The sequence below is a fragment of the Saccopteryx leptura genome, unplaced genomic scaffold (assembly GCF_036850995.1).
Source record: "Saccopteryx leptura isolate mSacLep1 unplaced genomic scaffold, mSacLep1_pri_phased_curated manual_scaffold_43, whole genome shotgun sequence".
NCBI classification, from domain to species: Eukaryota; Metazoa; Chordata; class Mammalia; order Chiroptera; family Emballonuridae; genus Saccopteryx; species Saccopteryx leptura.
In genome coordinates, this window is record NW_027095725.1 from 44,415 (window position 1) to 57,144 (window position 12,730).

At 51.5% G+C, this 12,730-nt stretch overlaps 1 protein-coding gene across 1 annotated transcript in view; it reads right to left on the reverse strand.

Moving 5' to 3' along the window:
* Window positions 1-4,928: 4,928 nt before the first annotated feature.
* LOC136387016 (proprotein convertase subtilisin/kexin type 6-like) overlaps window positions 4,929-12,730 on the reverse strand; it is an 89,512-nt gene continuing 81,710 nt past the window's right edge. The window contains 4 exon segments of the mRNA XM_066358090.1: window positions 4,929-5,669; window positions 6,717-6,829; window positions 7,752-7,881; window positions 10,860-10,963. Of these exon segments, the coding sequence (XP_066214187.1) occupies window positions 5,572-5,669; window positions 6,717-6,829; window positions 7,752-7,881; window positions 10,860-10,963 (445 nt within the window). The 3' untranslated portion in view covers window positions 4,929-5,571.

The window sequence follows — 12,730 nt, forward strand, 5'->3', positions numbered from 1 at the left end:
CCTCTGCTCAATAGCTGACTGGAGCTGGGCTGAAGAATTCTCCTCCATGCCTTTTCTATCCCCTCTTCCCAGGGGACCCCATGCAACTCACACACCATTTGACACATAGGTGGATAGTAAGAAAAAAGACACCTACAAAGAAGGGCTGCTGGCAGTTAACTAGGGTCAATTTTTACTCCATTGATTTCAGAGAGGTAGAGAAGCATCAAGTCATTGTTCTACTTAGTTGTTCCATAGAGTTGTGAATTCACTGATTTAGGGATCAAACCTGTGACCTCCGTGTGTAAGAATGACGCTCTAACTACTGAGCCATCTGGCCAGGGTCTGGATTCAAATTTAAAACAGCAGCCTAAAGTCTTTCATGTATAAGCACTTCACATGCAAATTGCCCTTCAGGCAGAAGTTTGCACTAGCTTGCAAACTTTCTCTGCCATTGCACTTTTCAATTATAAAGTACTTCTGATTTCTAGAACACCATGGTTCCAGGACTTGAACTCATTTAAAAATGCTAAGAATCTTATTACTATTGTGCATAATCCTTAATAAACGTATAACAAAAATAATTTTTCTAACTCCTCACAATACCTCATTTATTCATGATGTTTATACAGCTAAAGCAAAGTAATTTTATTAGTGCACAATAGCTAATTTTCCTCGATAACACATGAGGATCGACTTAAAAATTATTACAAATCATAGAATTTATTAAACTGAGGTGGGAATAACATGCTGAAATAAATATCCTTTTTGTGTACAAACAGTAAATTGAAGATCTAATCAAAGAAAGGATCCAATAGAAACTGGACCGATAACCAAACTGAACACGAATGTACATAATTTGCATGAATGACATTTTAACATACTACCCAACAAAAGATATGTGAACAAGTAAAAATTCACACCCTATTCTTGGATACAAAAAGAAATATAAGGATATACATTTTCCAAAGTTGTCTATAAATATATTATGATGTGAATTACAATAGCAGGTAGGTTTTTTAAACTAAAATAAGCTCATTTTAAGTTCACTTGTTAAAGAATTGAAAACAAAATCCTAGAAAATAATGAATAGAAGCTAGCACAACAAGATGCAAAAATGTATTGTATTATGGAGCCACATTAATTAAAACAGTGGGGGAAATGTTATAAATAGATGAGTTGATGGAATAGAATAAAATGTAAAGTAACAGACTCAAATTCATATGAAATTTTTCTATGCTAAAGATGTATCCTTGCATCAATGGGAAAATATGTATTATATATTATATAATAAGTGGCATTGGGACCACTGAATGGGGAAAATGGTCCCAATGACATCATGTCCTCCACCAAAACCAATTCATTTTAATAACCATTCATAACTCAGATAAAACACTGGGAGCCACCTAAAACAGCAGAGTACAGAGATTAACAGGGAAAGAATGGGAAAAGATATGTTATGCAAAAATCAACCAAACGAAAATTATGTAATAACATACAATAGACTCACATGCAACAGCACTGCTAGAAATAAAGGGGAGCACTTCATAGCGGTAAGTTCAATATACCAGGAAGTTTCTAGTTTATACACACTTAGTAACGTAAATTAAATGCCTATAGAACACAGCTACAGAGCACACATCTTTCAGAACCCACAGACCTTCCACACACACATCCCCCCAAAAATCAGTATGGGTATAAAAAACTACATGAGCAACAAATTGGATTCAATACTCAGATCATCCACTATACTCAACAACTCTCCCTGTTAAACAGCACTAAGCTGTTTCTCCCAAAATGCACATCACAAGATGACAGCAGAGAAGCTCCCTTGGGATATTTCAAAAACTGACCATAGCATACTAAACAGCAAGTTTCGAGCAATTTAAAAATTTTAAATTAAAGTATGTTTTTTGATCTAATGTCAGTTAATGTGGAAATCAGTAACAAAAGGCACCTAGAAAGTCCTTATGTTTAAAAGTTATGAAATACACATCCACATAAAATTGCATCCAACATTCATAGATAATCCACTACAGCCAAATTTCCTGATGCACACTAAGCTGTTATTCCCAAGATGCACACGAGGTGGCAGCAAAAAACACACACTTAGAACGTTTTTTAAAGTAACCATATTGTTATTATAAAGCAAGTATCAAGGAACTTCAACGTATTAAAATTATATAAAGTATAAATAACCCCCAAAATATATAACCATCACAGTAACAAAATAATTTCAACTTAATAATAAAAATACAACTAACCAAATATGATGGGCAGATGTGCATTCTTAAATTCAAATATTAGAGAAAGAAGCTGAAAGTTCTCAAGATTTGTGTCCTTAAAAACCGAAAATAGACCCTGGCCGGTTGGCTCAGTGGTAGAGCGTCAGCCTGGCGTGTGGAAGTCCCGGGTTCGAGTCCCGGCCAGGGCACACAGGAGAAGCGCCCATCTGCTTCTCCACCCCTCCCCCTCTCCTTCCTCTCTGTCTCTCTCTTCCCCTCCCGCAGCTGAGGCTCCATTGGAGCAAAGATGGCCCTGGCGCTGCAGATGGCTCCTTGGCCTCTGCCCCAGGCACTAGAGTGGCTCTGGTCGCAACAGAGCGATGCCCCGGAGGGGCAGAGCGTCGCCCCTGGTGGGCGAGCCGGGCGGATCCCCGTTGGGCGCATGCGGGAGTCTGTCTGACTGTCTCTCCCTGTTTCCAGCTTCAGAAAAACAAACAAACAAACAAACCGAAAATAGTAAATTAAATTCACCAAAAATAGAAAAAACAAAATGTGTATGTAGAATTGTCTAGAAGGGTATATACTTAAAATAGTAGTTTACACCTTTTTGGAATAACTTAAATTTTTGTTATTAATCTGCAACAAAGAAAAACCATTTACATTTTGGAAGAAAATGTACTAGCAGAAACATAACAGGTGTCCCCAAACTACGTCCTGTGGGCCGCATGCAGCCCCCTGAGGCCATTTATCTGGCCCCCCCACTGCGCTTCCGGAAGGGGCATCTCTTTCATTGGTGGTCAGTGAGAGGAGCATTGTATGTGGCAGCCCTCCAACGGTCTGAGGGACAGTGAACTGGCCCCCTGTGTAAAAAGTCTGGGGACCCCTGACTGTTGTAGTAACACCTAAGCCTTTCTTTTGCTTACCCATCCTAGTCTTGTGTCAGTCAGTGGGGAATAAAATGTTTTTTTTTCTAATTATTTAGCCCTATTGGTTCTAAATCTTTTTTTTTAAGTGAGAGAGAGAACTGAAGTGAGAGATGAGAAGCATTAAGTTGTAGTTGCGACACTTCAGTTGTTCATTGATTACTTTCTCATGTGCTTTGACAGGGGGCTCAGGCCAAGCCAGTGAGCCTCTGCACAAGCCAGCAACCTTGGGATAATCCTGATCATCCTGCACTCAAGCCAGTGACCTCAGGGTTTCGAATTTGTGTCCTCAGCGTCCCAGGTCCACTGTGCCACCACCGGTCAGGCAAGGTTGAATCCTTATCAATATTCAGCCTGGTCCTGTCTACAGTCCCCCAAACACACTCATTTCTTCACTCCTCCAGTTGACAACTCTGGTCAATTCACACTCGTGTGAACTGTGCTTTCTGAGAGCTGTCCCTGGGGGAACTTCCTGCAGCCGGGCTCTGCTGCACGCCTGTCCCTGCGGCCATGGCTGATGGGACAAGGGAGCACGGGTGCAGGGCAGAGCAACCACAGGTGAGAAGCAGATACAGAAAGGCTGTTTGGGGGGTTGGAGGTTGCCCCAATTTCACCTGGAAGAAGTGCGTGTTTCTGTCGTTTGTCCCATCCACTGGAGAGGAGGACACTGCTACCCTGCAAAGAGGGTTCAGGGAACATGAGCGCTGGTCCCAAGGTTCCCAAGGCCCAGCTGTGCCCTTTTCTGAAATTCTGGGTCAGCCCTGAAATTCCAAAACAGTGTTTTTGTTTCTTCCTGTATCAGTTCTATTTGGGGCATTTCTGTCATTTGCAGCCTAAGGGTTCCCAGCGAGCCCAAGTGCCTGGCCCTGTCACGAGGCTGCGGTGAGAATGCGTGCAGCATGGAACCCGTGGGTGGGGGACTTCAGTCTGTGCAGAAACCCAACTCCATCCCCCTTGGCAGCTCTCGGTGAGGAGCAACCCGTGTGCTTCGACTCTACCCCACAAGCTCTCACATCTCCAGACTTCCTCCCATGCCTCTGTTACAGTGACGTGCCTAAAGCTCCAGGACTCCCACCCAGAATGACAATGGAGAGATCCAGAAACCCCAAATAAAGCCACTGCACACACTGGTCAGCACCCACGTCGATCATTGTGCCTCACAAATAAACACAGGCTCCTCAGCGGTGGGACGTTAACTCTTTTATTAATTTAAGGTTAACACTGTATTTGCTCTGTGGGTTTCCTCTTCGGAGTTGTGGGTTCAGTCAACACCTGCTGGTTTCCCCAGCTCACAGGGACAAGTCATATGTGTACAAAGGGGCAGCAGAACCAAATGGAGATGTACAAGCTTGAAAAAATTTAAGGCAAATGTTACTCCTGTCACAGGGAGTCGATCAAGCAGATTTGTGCATTTCAATGAAAATATATGAAATATTTGTCAAAATAATTAACATCAGTAAAAATCAGAACACACAGCTTATAAAATGCCTACACAGGTTTGGCAGAAAGAGACCCAAGTGCACCGCCAGGCTCCTGGGACAGTCGGACACAGGGACAGCCACCTGGAGAGCAAGTCTCTGCAGGAGCAGCGGCCACATCGGCTTCGGTAGCAGTTCCACAACCTGGGACGTGTCAGGTGAACAATTCTGGGCGAGAGGAATCGCTGGACCTGGGGCACCTTTGCTTGTCCTCGATGCCTCCTGCGGACACTCCTCAGGAAGCTCTGGGTCAGCTGGAGGTGGGCATTTGGGCCACGAGAGCCCTAGAGACACAGACAGAGGTGGTGACAGGGACACTGGGCTCACTCAAAGGAGAAGGCTCCGGGAAAGAGAGAACCTCCCCCTCGGGGTCTGGAATCTGGCTGTCTGAGCCCCCACAGCGATTTCAGAAGCCACTGACTAGGTAGAAAAAGAAGCTCTGTCCTCAGTGGTCAGACACTTGATGCCCCCAGATCTATCTCTTATGGTCTGGCCAAACCATCCCCCACACAGCTCTGTGGCAGCTGGAGGAGCAGGTGTGGGGCTCCCCTTCCTCCCGCCCAGCACAGCCAGGTTCTGTGGGCCCGACCTGGTGGCTGAGAGTACGGTTGGGGGACTGTAGACAGGACCAGGGGGAGAGGCTGTGTCTTGACTTTCCGCTTTGGTCTTGAAGGTTCAGTAAACTGTTGGTCCCAAGGCTGCCCTGGAGCTGGTGCTGTGGACTCCCAGGACATGCTGGGTTTGTCAGAGAATGCTGTGTAGCTGAGGACATCGCTGCTCCCAGAACACCTCCTGAAGGCCCCCCCCTCCCGGTCTGGGTGCCCCGAGACGCTGCCGAAGGACTTGCTCCCGGCAGGGCAGAGCTGGCAGGTCAGGGGGCTCCCTGGGAATGGGCTCTGGCCCAGTCTGGAGGCAGGTGGATGGGATGGATGGGAGCAGCCTGTCCCTCTGCAGGTGGCAGGGTCCCTACCCGGCCAGGAGGCACGTGCGGCAGCAGAACTGAATGAAGAGCTTTCGCTCACAGAGCCGGTTGGACTTCACCATCTCGCAGAACGTCTCATTGGCTGGGGCCCCCAAGAGAGAAAGGGCACGTGTCAGACTTGGGGACCTGTTTGGTTGTTCTGACCACCCCACGGTGCTGGCCCCGGTGGTGTTCCAGGCCAAGGGGTCACAGGAGGAGGGAGAGCGGCAGCCAGGTCTGCCCTCACGGCCATCCCTGTGACCTGTGACTCTCTGGGCATGGCAGGGTGGCACATGGCATGAAGGGGCTACTGCTGAGTCTGGGAGACAAGGATTCAGAGAGCCTGGGGGGCTGAGGGCCAGGAGAACTTCTGGGCTGTGCCAGTGGGGCCTCAGTGCCATGTGAACCTCAGTCCAGGTGCCTGTGCTAAGGGTGGGGGGCTCAGGAGGGAGACCGGGGAGGCAGGGGACAGCCTAGAAGGGGCAGGCAGAGGAGAGTCATGCAGACCAGCTGGCCCTGCTCTTGGCTTTCGAGACCCTCCTGTGAGCACCTCATTGTCCTACCTGAGCACGTGACTTCCTACACAGGGAACTTCCTGGCCTTTGAAGCATTTTCTCCAAAAGGATTTCAGGTCTCCCTGAGTTCCTGCTTTCACAGCACACCCTGGTCTCCCCATCTACTGAGAGAACCAGGGCTCTCCCACGCCACTGAGGTGGCTCCTCCCTTGACCCTCGAGTGTGAGCTCCGGTCAGGCACAGATCCTCAGGCCTCCTGACTTGACCTCCAAGGTCAGGCCTCTCCGAATGGAAGTCACCACATGCAGGCCCCTTGGGGTTGAAGGCATGAGAGTGGAACAGTACAAGGACAAAATCATTTCTAAAAGGCACTCAACAAACCAATCACCAGTAGCTGGGTTGTGGCAGCAGTGTGTCTGGTCAACCTGAGTGGCCTGAAGGGGAGGGAGGGAGACTTGAGGAGGCCTGGGGGGGGGCAGGAGGGCAAAGGAGGGGAAGCGTGTCTGCTCAGAGGGCTGCCTTTTCCATGTGTTCTTTTCCATCCCCTTGTGACCCAAAGCCAGTGGGCTTACTCCTCCGAGGGCAATCCGCAGGTAATGTGGGGCAGGGTGCACCTGTTACTCGTGAGAGCTCACCGTTGCTGCAGATGTGGCTGGTGATGCACGAGGTCCCCAGCTGCGTGAAGCCCTGCTTACATCGGCTACAGTTTCTGCTGGAACCCTCACAGCTCAGGCAGTTCTCATCACACCTGTGCGGGGACACGTGTTCCCGCTGCCAAACAGAAAGGAGGCCCACCCTCTCCAGGCCCCTGTCCTCCAGACCCCTTCCCCTCACTGTGGCCGTGTCTCCTGCGATGGGCTCACACCCTGGCCAAGCGTCTGCACACCCTTCCTCCTGACCGCTCTCTTCCCCGGGCCGGTGAGGACAGTCTGTCCACAGAGCAGAGCATGCTCAAGGCTGACAGGCCCCGGCCTCCAAGGCTCCATATCTGTCACCTGGACATCCCTATGCACTTGCGGGCTCTGGACGATGCTCCTCCAGGTATGTGACAAAGCTGATTTGGGAGCTGGCCTGGCGACTGCTGCTACCTACCAGACTGACCTTCCTGGGTGGTGCTGTGGCCTCTTGTCTGGAGTGGGAGCAGGGGTGAGGGGGGATGTCCTGCTCTGGGGCCACATCTGGGCCGGGGCTCCACCTGATGCCTTTTCTGAGCTGAGCTCCCGGGGACTGGTCTCCCCAGCACACAGGTCCACTGCCCGCTTCCTGTCCTACTGTGTGGATGCATCCTGACCGTGGCACAGCTGGGGGCCCCAGGGCTCTGCTACTGGGGTGTGAGCACCTCCAAGCAAGTACCTGGGTCTGCTTCCTGCCCTGTCCCAGGTACACAGTGCCTGGCACACAGGAGGTGCACCTTGCCTGCAGGCATCCCCTGCTCTGAGAACAGTTTCTGCTTGCCCACCTCAGGGGCAAGATGGCCTAGAAGGGGTGGGGCAGAGGAGAGTCATGCAGACCAGCTGGCCCTGCACTTGGCTGGTCTGCTGCACAGCAGTCCCCCAGCTCCAGGCAAGGGGACTGCCCACCTCGGCCCTCTCACCACCCCTCAGCGGGCACAGGCACCACCGTTCCCGGAGGTCTGAGTCTGTCCGGGAAGACCGTCGATGGGCACGTACCTTCTTCACACTTTGTGGGGCAGACCCGGCATCTCCTCTGGGTAGTAGCCCTCACCACAGGCCTGCACACACTTCCAGTCCTGGAAGTGGAAGTCTGTGGCACAGTGAATACACTCTTCTTTGCTGGGTCCTGTGGGAAAAGCAGCAGCTATCAGGGACTGCCTGCCCACCTTGTGTCCCAGGCCTGCTGGAGGGTCTCTGAGAGTGACTGCTGCTCATCTGTCCCCTGGCCACCACCACAGCTGGACTTCAGGTGCCCGCTGTGTGTCTGCACTTGGCTCTCCTCACTTGCTCCTGGGAGGTCAGCCCACCCCTCACAGCTGGGACATGGAGGCCTGAGCCCCACATCCCCCCAATCTGACTCATGCTGGTAGCCATGATTCCACAGCCTTCCTTTCCCACCAGACTAGGCCACATGTGGCTCCATGACCGAACACGTGGCCACACCAAATGGACATGTACTGTGAGCCCACGATACACACACAGACTGGACTTCAGAGCCTCAGCAGAAGAGATAGTCGTTTTTTTTACATTGATGATATATTCAAACAACAGCATTTCAGATATGTAGGGTTAATTATGATATTATATTAGCATGATTTTCCCCTGCTTTTCTAGAAAACTTATAATGCACCCTATTTCTGTTGGACAGAACCGTGTACATGACAGAGATGGAAAGATGACATCTGGTGGGAAAGGTGTGGACAGGTGTTTGGTACAGATGACAGGACAGAGAAGAAACGAGTGGGGCTCCCGGGGAGGGCGTGGTGGCCGAGGACAGGTGCTTCTGACACAGCGCACACCAGACACGAAGCATGAAAATGGGGTCCCTGTCCCCGAGGCTGCTGTAGGTAGATACACACGTCCCAGGATCTCAGAAAGAACCCAGGCAGGCGGGCATGGGGAGGAGGGCAGACATCCAGACACCGTAGGTCTGCTGGGTACAAACCCTGCGGTGACAGAGGGCTGCAGTGAAGGAGAGCCAGCAGAGACTGGACACTGTCAGCCACCAGCCATCTGGAGCGACAGGAAAGGAACAGTGAATGGAAATACTGACGGCAAAAGCATTAGCACAGCACAGGCCTGAGGTTTAAGGATTCAAGTGTCTGTGACATTTGACTGAGTGACGTCAGCAATGCTCTTCAGTCAACCTGGGCCAGGCACCCACCAAGTCTCAGAAACAAAGAATAAGAAAGAGACAAAAAGGCCATAGGCAGCCCTGGCCAGTTGGCTCAGTGGTAGAGCAACAGCCTGGCATGTGGAAGTCCCGTGTTCAATTCCCGGTCAGTGCACACAGGAGAAGCGCCCATCTGCTTCTCCACCCTTACCCTCTCTTTTCTTTCTCTCTCTTCCCCACCCGCAGCCAAGGCTCCATTGGAGCAAAGTTGGCCCGGGCGCTGAGGACAGCCCCATGGCCTCCACCTCAGGTGCTAGAATGGCTCCAGTTGCAACAGAGCAACGCCCCAGATGGGCAGAGCATCACCCCCTGGTGGGCATGCCAGGTAGATCCTGGTCAGGCATATGTGGGAGTCTGTCTCCCTGCCTCCCTGCTTCTCATTTCAGAAAAATACAATAATAATAATAATAATAATAATAATAATAATAATAAAGGCCACAGGGTAAACAGCTGGGAGCAGCCACTGTGCTCCTTGTGCTGGGCCCAGCTCTGTGGGGCTTCCAGGGGGGCCCAGAAGGGATGTCTCCTCCTGGCTGCAAGGGTTCCGGGGTGCCCACTGCTGGAGAGCATGGCCTACAGCCACGTGGGGTCACATGTCCACAGCAGGAGAGGCACCCATCATGCCCCATCTCCCAGGACCTGGGCTACAGCAACTGTGACCTAGCAGACACCTGATTCTCGATGGTGAGCAGCAACGAGCTCCACCTAACGGGCAATTCTCAGAACAAGGACGACAGTGCTGGGTGAGGAAGGAGACTCGGGAGAAGACAGCTGGGAACACGTCTGAGACCACAGACTCCGGACGCATTCCCACACCCAAGTGCAAATGACTCGCAGCACGAAGCCTAATAAAGCAAAGGCATTCTCACTGTTCTACGTAAACACGGTGCTTGGGAGACATCTGTGCTGTCATCTCGGTGGGGAATTTTAAGACATAAACTTTCCTACGGAAGTAGTTTTCTCTGTGACTAAAGTGTTCACAGTAAGCAAAGACAGGTACACAGAACGAGGGCACTGTTTTAAAGCCTCCTTCCCTTCAGCACCTGAACCACCCTCGTCTCTGAGTCTACAGCGTCGTGTCCAGGACTGTGCCTTCTTGTGCAAGCACAGAGCTGCAGACAGGCTCACTCACGAGCAGTCCGCAGCCTGCTCAGCTGGGAAACCCAGGCTGATCATTCTAAGAGCACCCCAGTGGCCCTGGCTGGATAGAAGGTCAACCTCAGCATGCCAAAGGTCACAGGTTCAATCTCCAGTCAGAACACCTATAAGCAACCAATGATCACACAACTAAAATCGAACTAAGTAAAATCAGTTGACTTTTCTCTCTCTCCCCCACTTCCCACTCCCTCCCCCCTCTCAATTCAATGAAAGCAAATTCTTTAATTCTTTTTATCAATTTTAGAAGGAGAGGAAGGGAGAGAGAAATAACAGGAATATCGATCTGGTCCAGTATCTTCCCTGACCAGGAACCAAACCGGCAACCTCTGTACTTTGGGACAATGTTCTAACCAACCTAGCGACCCAGCCTGGGATACAAAATTTTTTTTAAAGTATGACATTCTGACTTTTCTTTTTTAGCTTGTAAAATTGTAATACTGTCGGTAACATAAAATCTTTTTAATTGTACAGCTCAGTGGTATTAGGTACATTCACATGTTGTGCAACCATCACCACCATCCATCCATTCATCATCCCCAGACAGACATTTTCATCTTACCAAACTCAAACTTCACACCTGTAAACAGTAACCTATCCCCCCTCCCTCCTGCCCCTGCCAGGGCCTCTGTGACTTTACTGCTACAAACCCCTGGCCTACTGAGGAATCCTAAGGCCTTCTTGGTTTGAAGAGGGTTCGGCCACCCCCCTGCGTCACCCAGGTACCGGGACGGCGCGGCACAGCGAAACCTAGGCCTGTGCGGCTATGAACTCACGCTCACAGGTGCGGCAGGTGTGGTGGCAGTCCCCACACTTGACCAGCTCGGAATCGAAGTAGGTGCCCGGCTCATAGTCAGGGACGCAGCTGCCCCATGCAAGGCTGTTGGAGGGGGAAAAAGACAGATTTTGACATCCCTTCCGAATTCTAATTAAATGAAGATTTGCCCTCAAGGTCTTTCATGAGAGAAAATGCAAGTAGCTGAAGCCCAGCTCTCTGAGTTGACAAAGGTTCTGAGTCGACATAAGCGAAAAAGCGGTTCTGATTCTGGCGGAGGTCCGGCTGGAAGGGTTGTCCTGGGCCCGAGAGCAGGACCATTGCCAGCAGGTGGCTGGCGGGACCCGGGTCCATCTCCGAAGCCCCAGGGCCCGGGTCCTGGTGCAGACAGCCAGGTCCTCCCATTCTCTCCTGGTCTGTGATGGCTTCTCCTCACTGGCACTAACCAAACCTGAACCCGACCCAAGAGGAGGACTTGAGCGTGTGAGGGCCACCCCTGGTGACAGGTGGGCAGTCTCACTGTCTCCAAGCCCTCTGCAATCTTAACAACACTTACAAAACCCGGATGGGCTCCCACCTCTGTCCTTCACCATAAACTTGAACTCAAATCCCCTCCCGGGACCTGGCAGGACCTGCCTCGGTGGCTCCCGTTCTCCTCTCGCACCTCCATGGTCAAGGCTTAGGGAGGAGACTGTTGCTGGGCTGTCCACTCCAGGTCCTTTCCCCGCCATGTCCTAGCTGTGCAACCAGACCCAGACCCCAGAAAAGTCCACTGACCTCTCTGAGTCCCCATCTCCTCTCCTGTTTGTTGGGATAATCATGGCTCCTGCACAGCAGTGCTGTTTTCGGGGCTAAATGAGCAAATACTCTTAAGATGTTGGTGAGAGTCTGGCACCGGGCAGTGTGAATACACACCAGACACTCTGCTTCTTCACTCCCAAGAGCACACTGTGCTCGATGCACATGCTGTGAGTGCACCTGACACTTGACACGTGGGACTGGTGTCCTGGGTGCGTCAGACACACGGAATCCTGCACGAGGGATATGGCGGGGGTAACCATGGACAGCAGACACCCAGGGCCTTCCTGCTCACAGAACCAGGGCTGCTCTGACTGGCAGTTCCATCCAGTCCTTAAACGCACATTCTTCCTGCACATCAGCCCTCAGAGCTGGGTGGCAGGAGACACAGCTCTAATGGGGCAGCAATGACTTGGAGCCTCGGCTCATGAGGACGCTGGGCAATAAAAGGGAGCTTCCTGTGGGTTACGGCCCGTGATAAAACCCCTGCTTCCATCTGCGTGGCTGTGTTTTCTCCCTGCAACACTGTTCATCTGGGGGTGGTTGGCGTCCTCTCCTCCAGAACCCAGGGGCACAGAGAGGAGGCCCCAGGACCCTGCAGCAGTTCCCCAGTGGGGGTGTGTCCCACTGACTTGGAACCATGGAGCTTCCCTGACACCTTCAGTTTCCAGCCTGGGGTCGAGGAGCACTGGCCGGAGGAGACATCACAGCTGCAGCTCCCAGGCCTCCTGCTGTGGCCACCTCAGTGTCCCCTCTGTCTCCTGGGGAACTGGTTCTTCAATGCATCCTGTCACTGCCGCAACCCTGCCTCGTGCACCTAACAGGGTTAGAGGACAGCAGGCGTGCACATGGCCTTGGGGGCCTGCTTCTCTCCTGCCCTCAACCAGGTCAGAAAAGAGGGTCGACCCATGAATGCTGCTGCAGCAGCTACGTGCTCCTTGAGGCAACTTCCTCTCCCGGCAGAAACAGGAGTGATGTTGATGCCCATGTCAGAGGCGCTGTGGAAACCAGACATGGGTGTGCAGCTCCTCCTCACACCCTCCACCAAGGAATCCCTCTGCCGGTGCCCTCAGC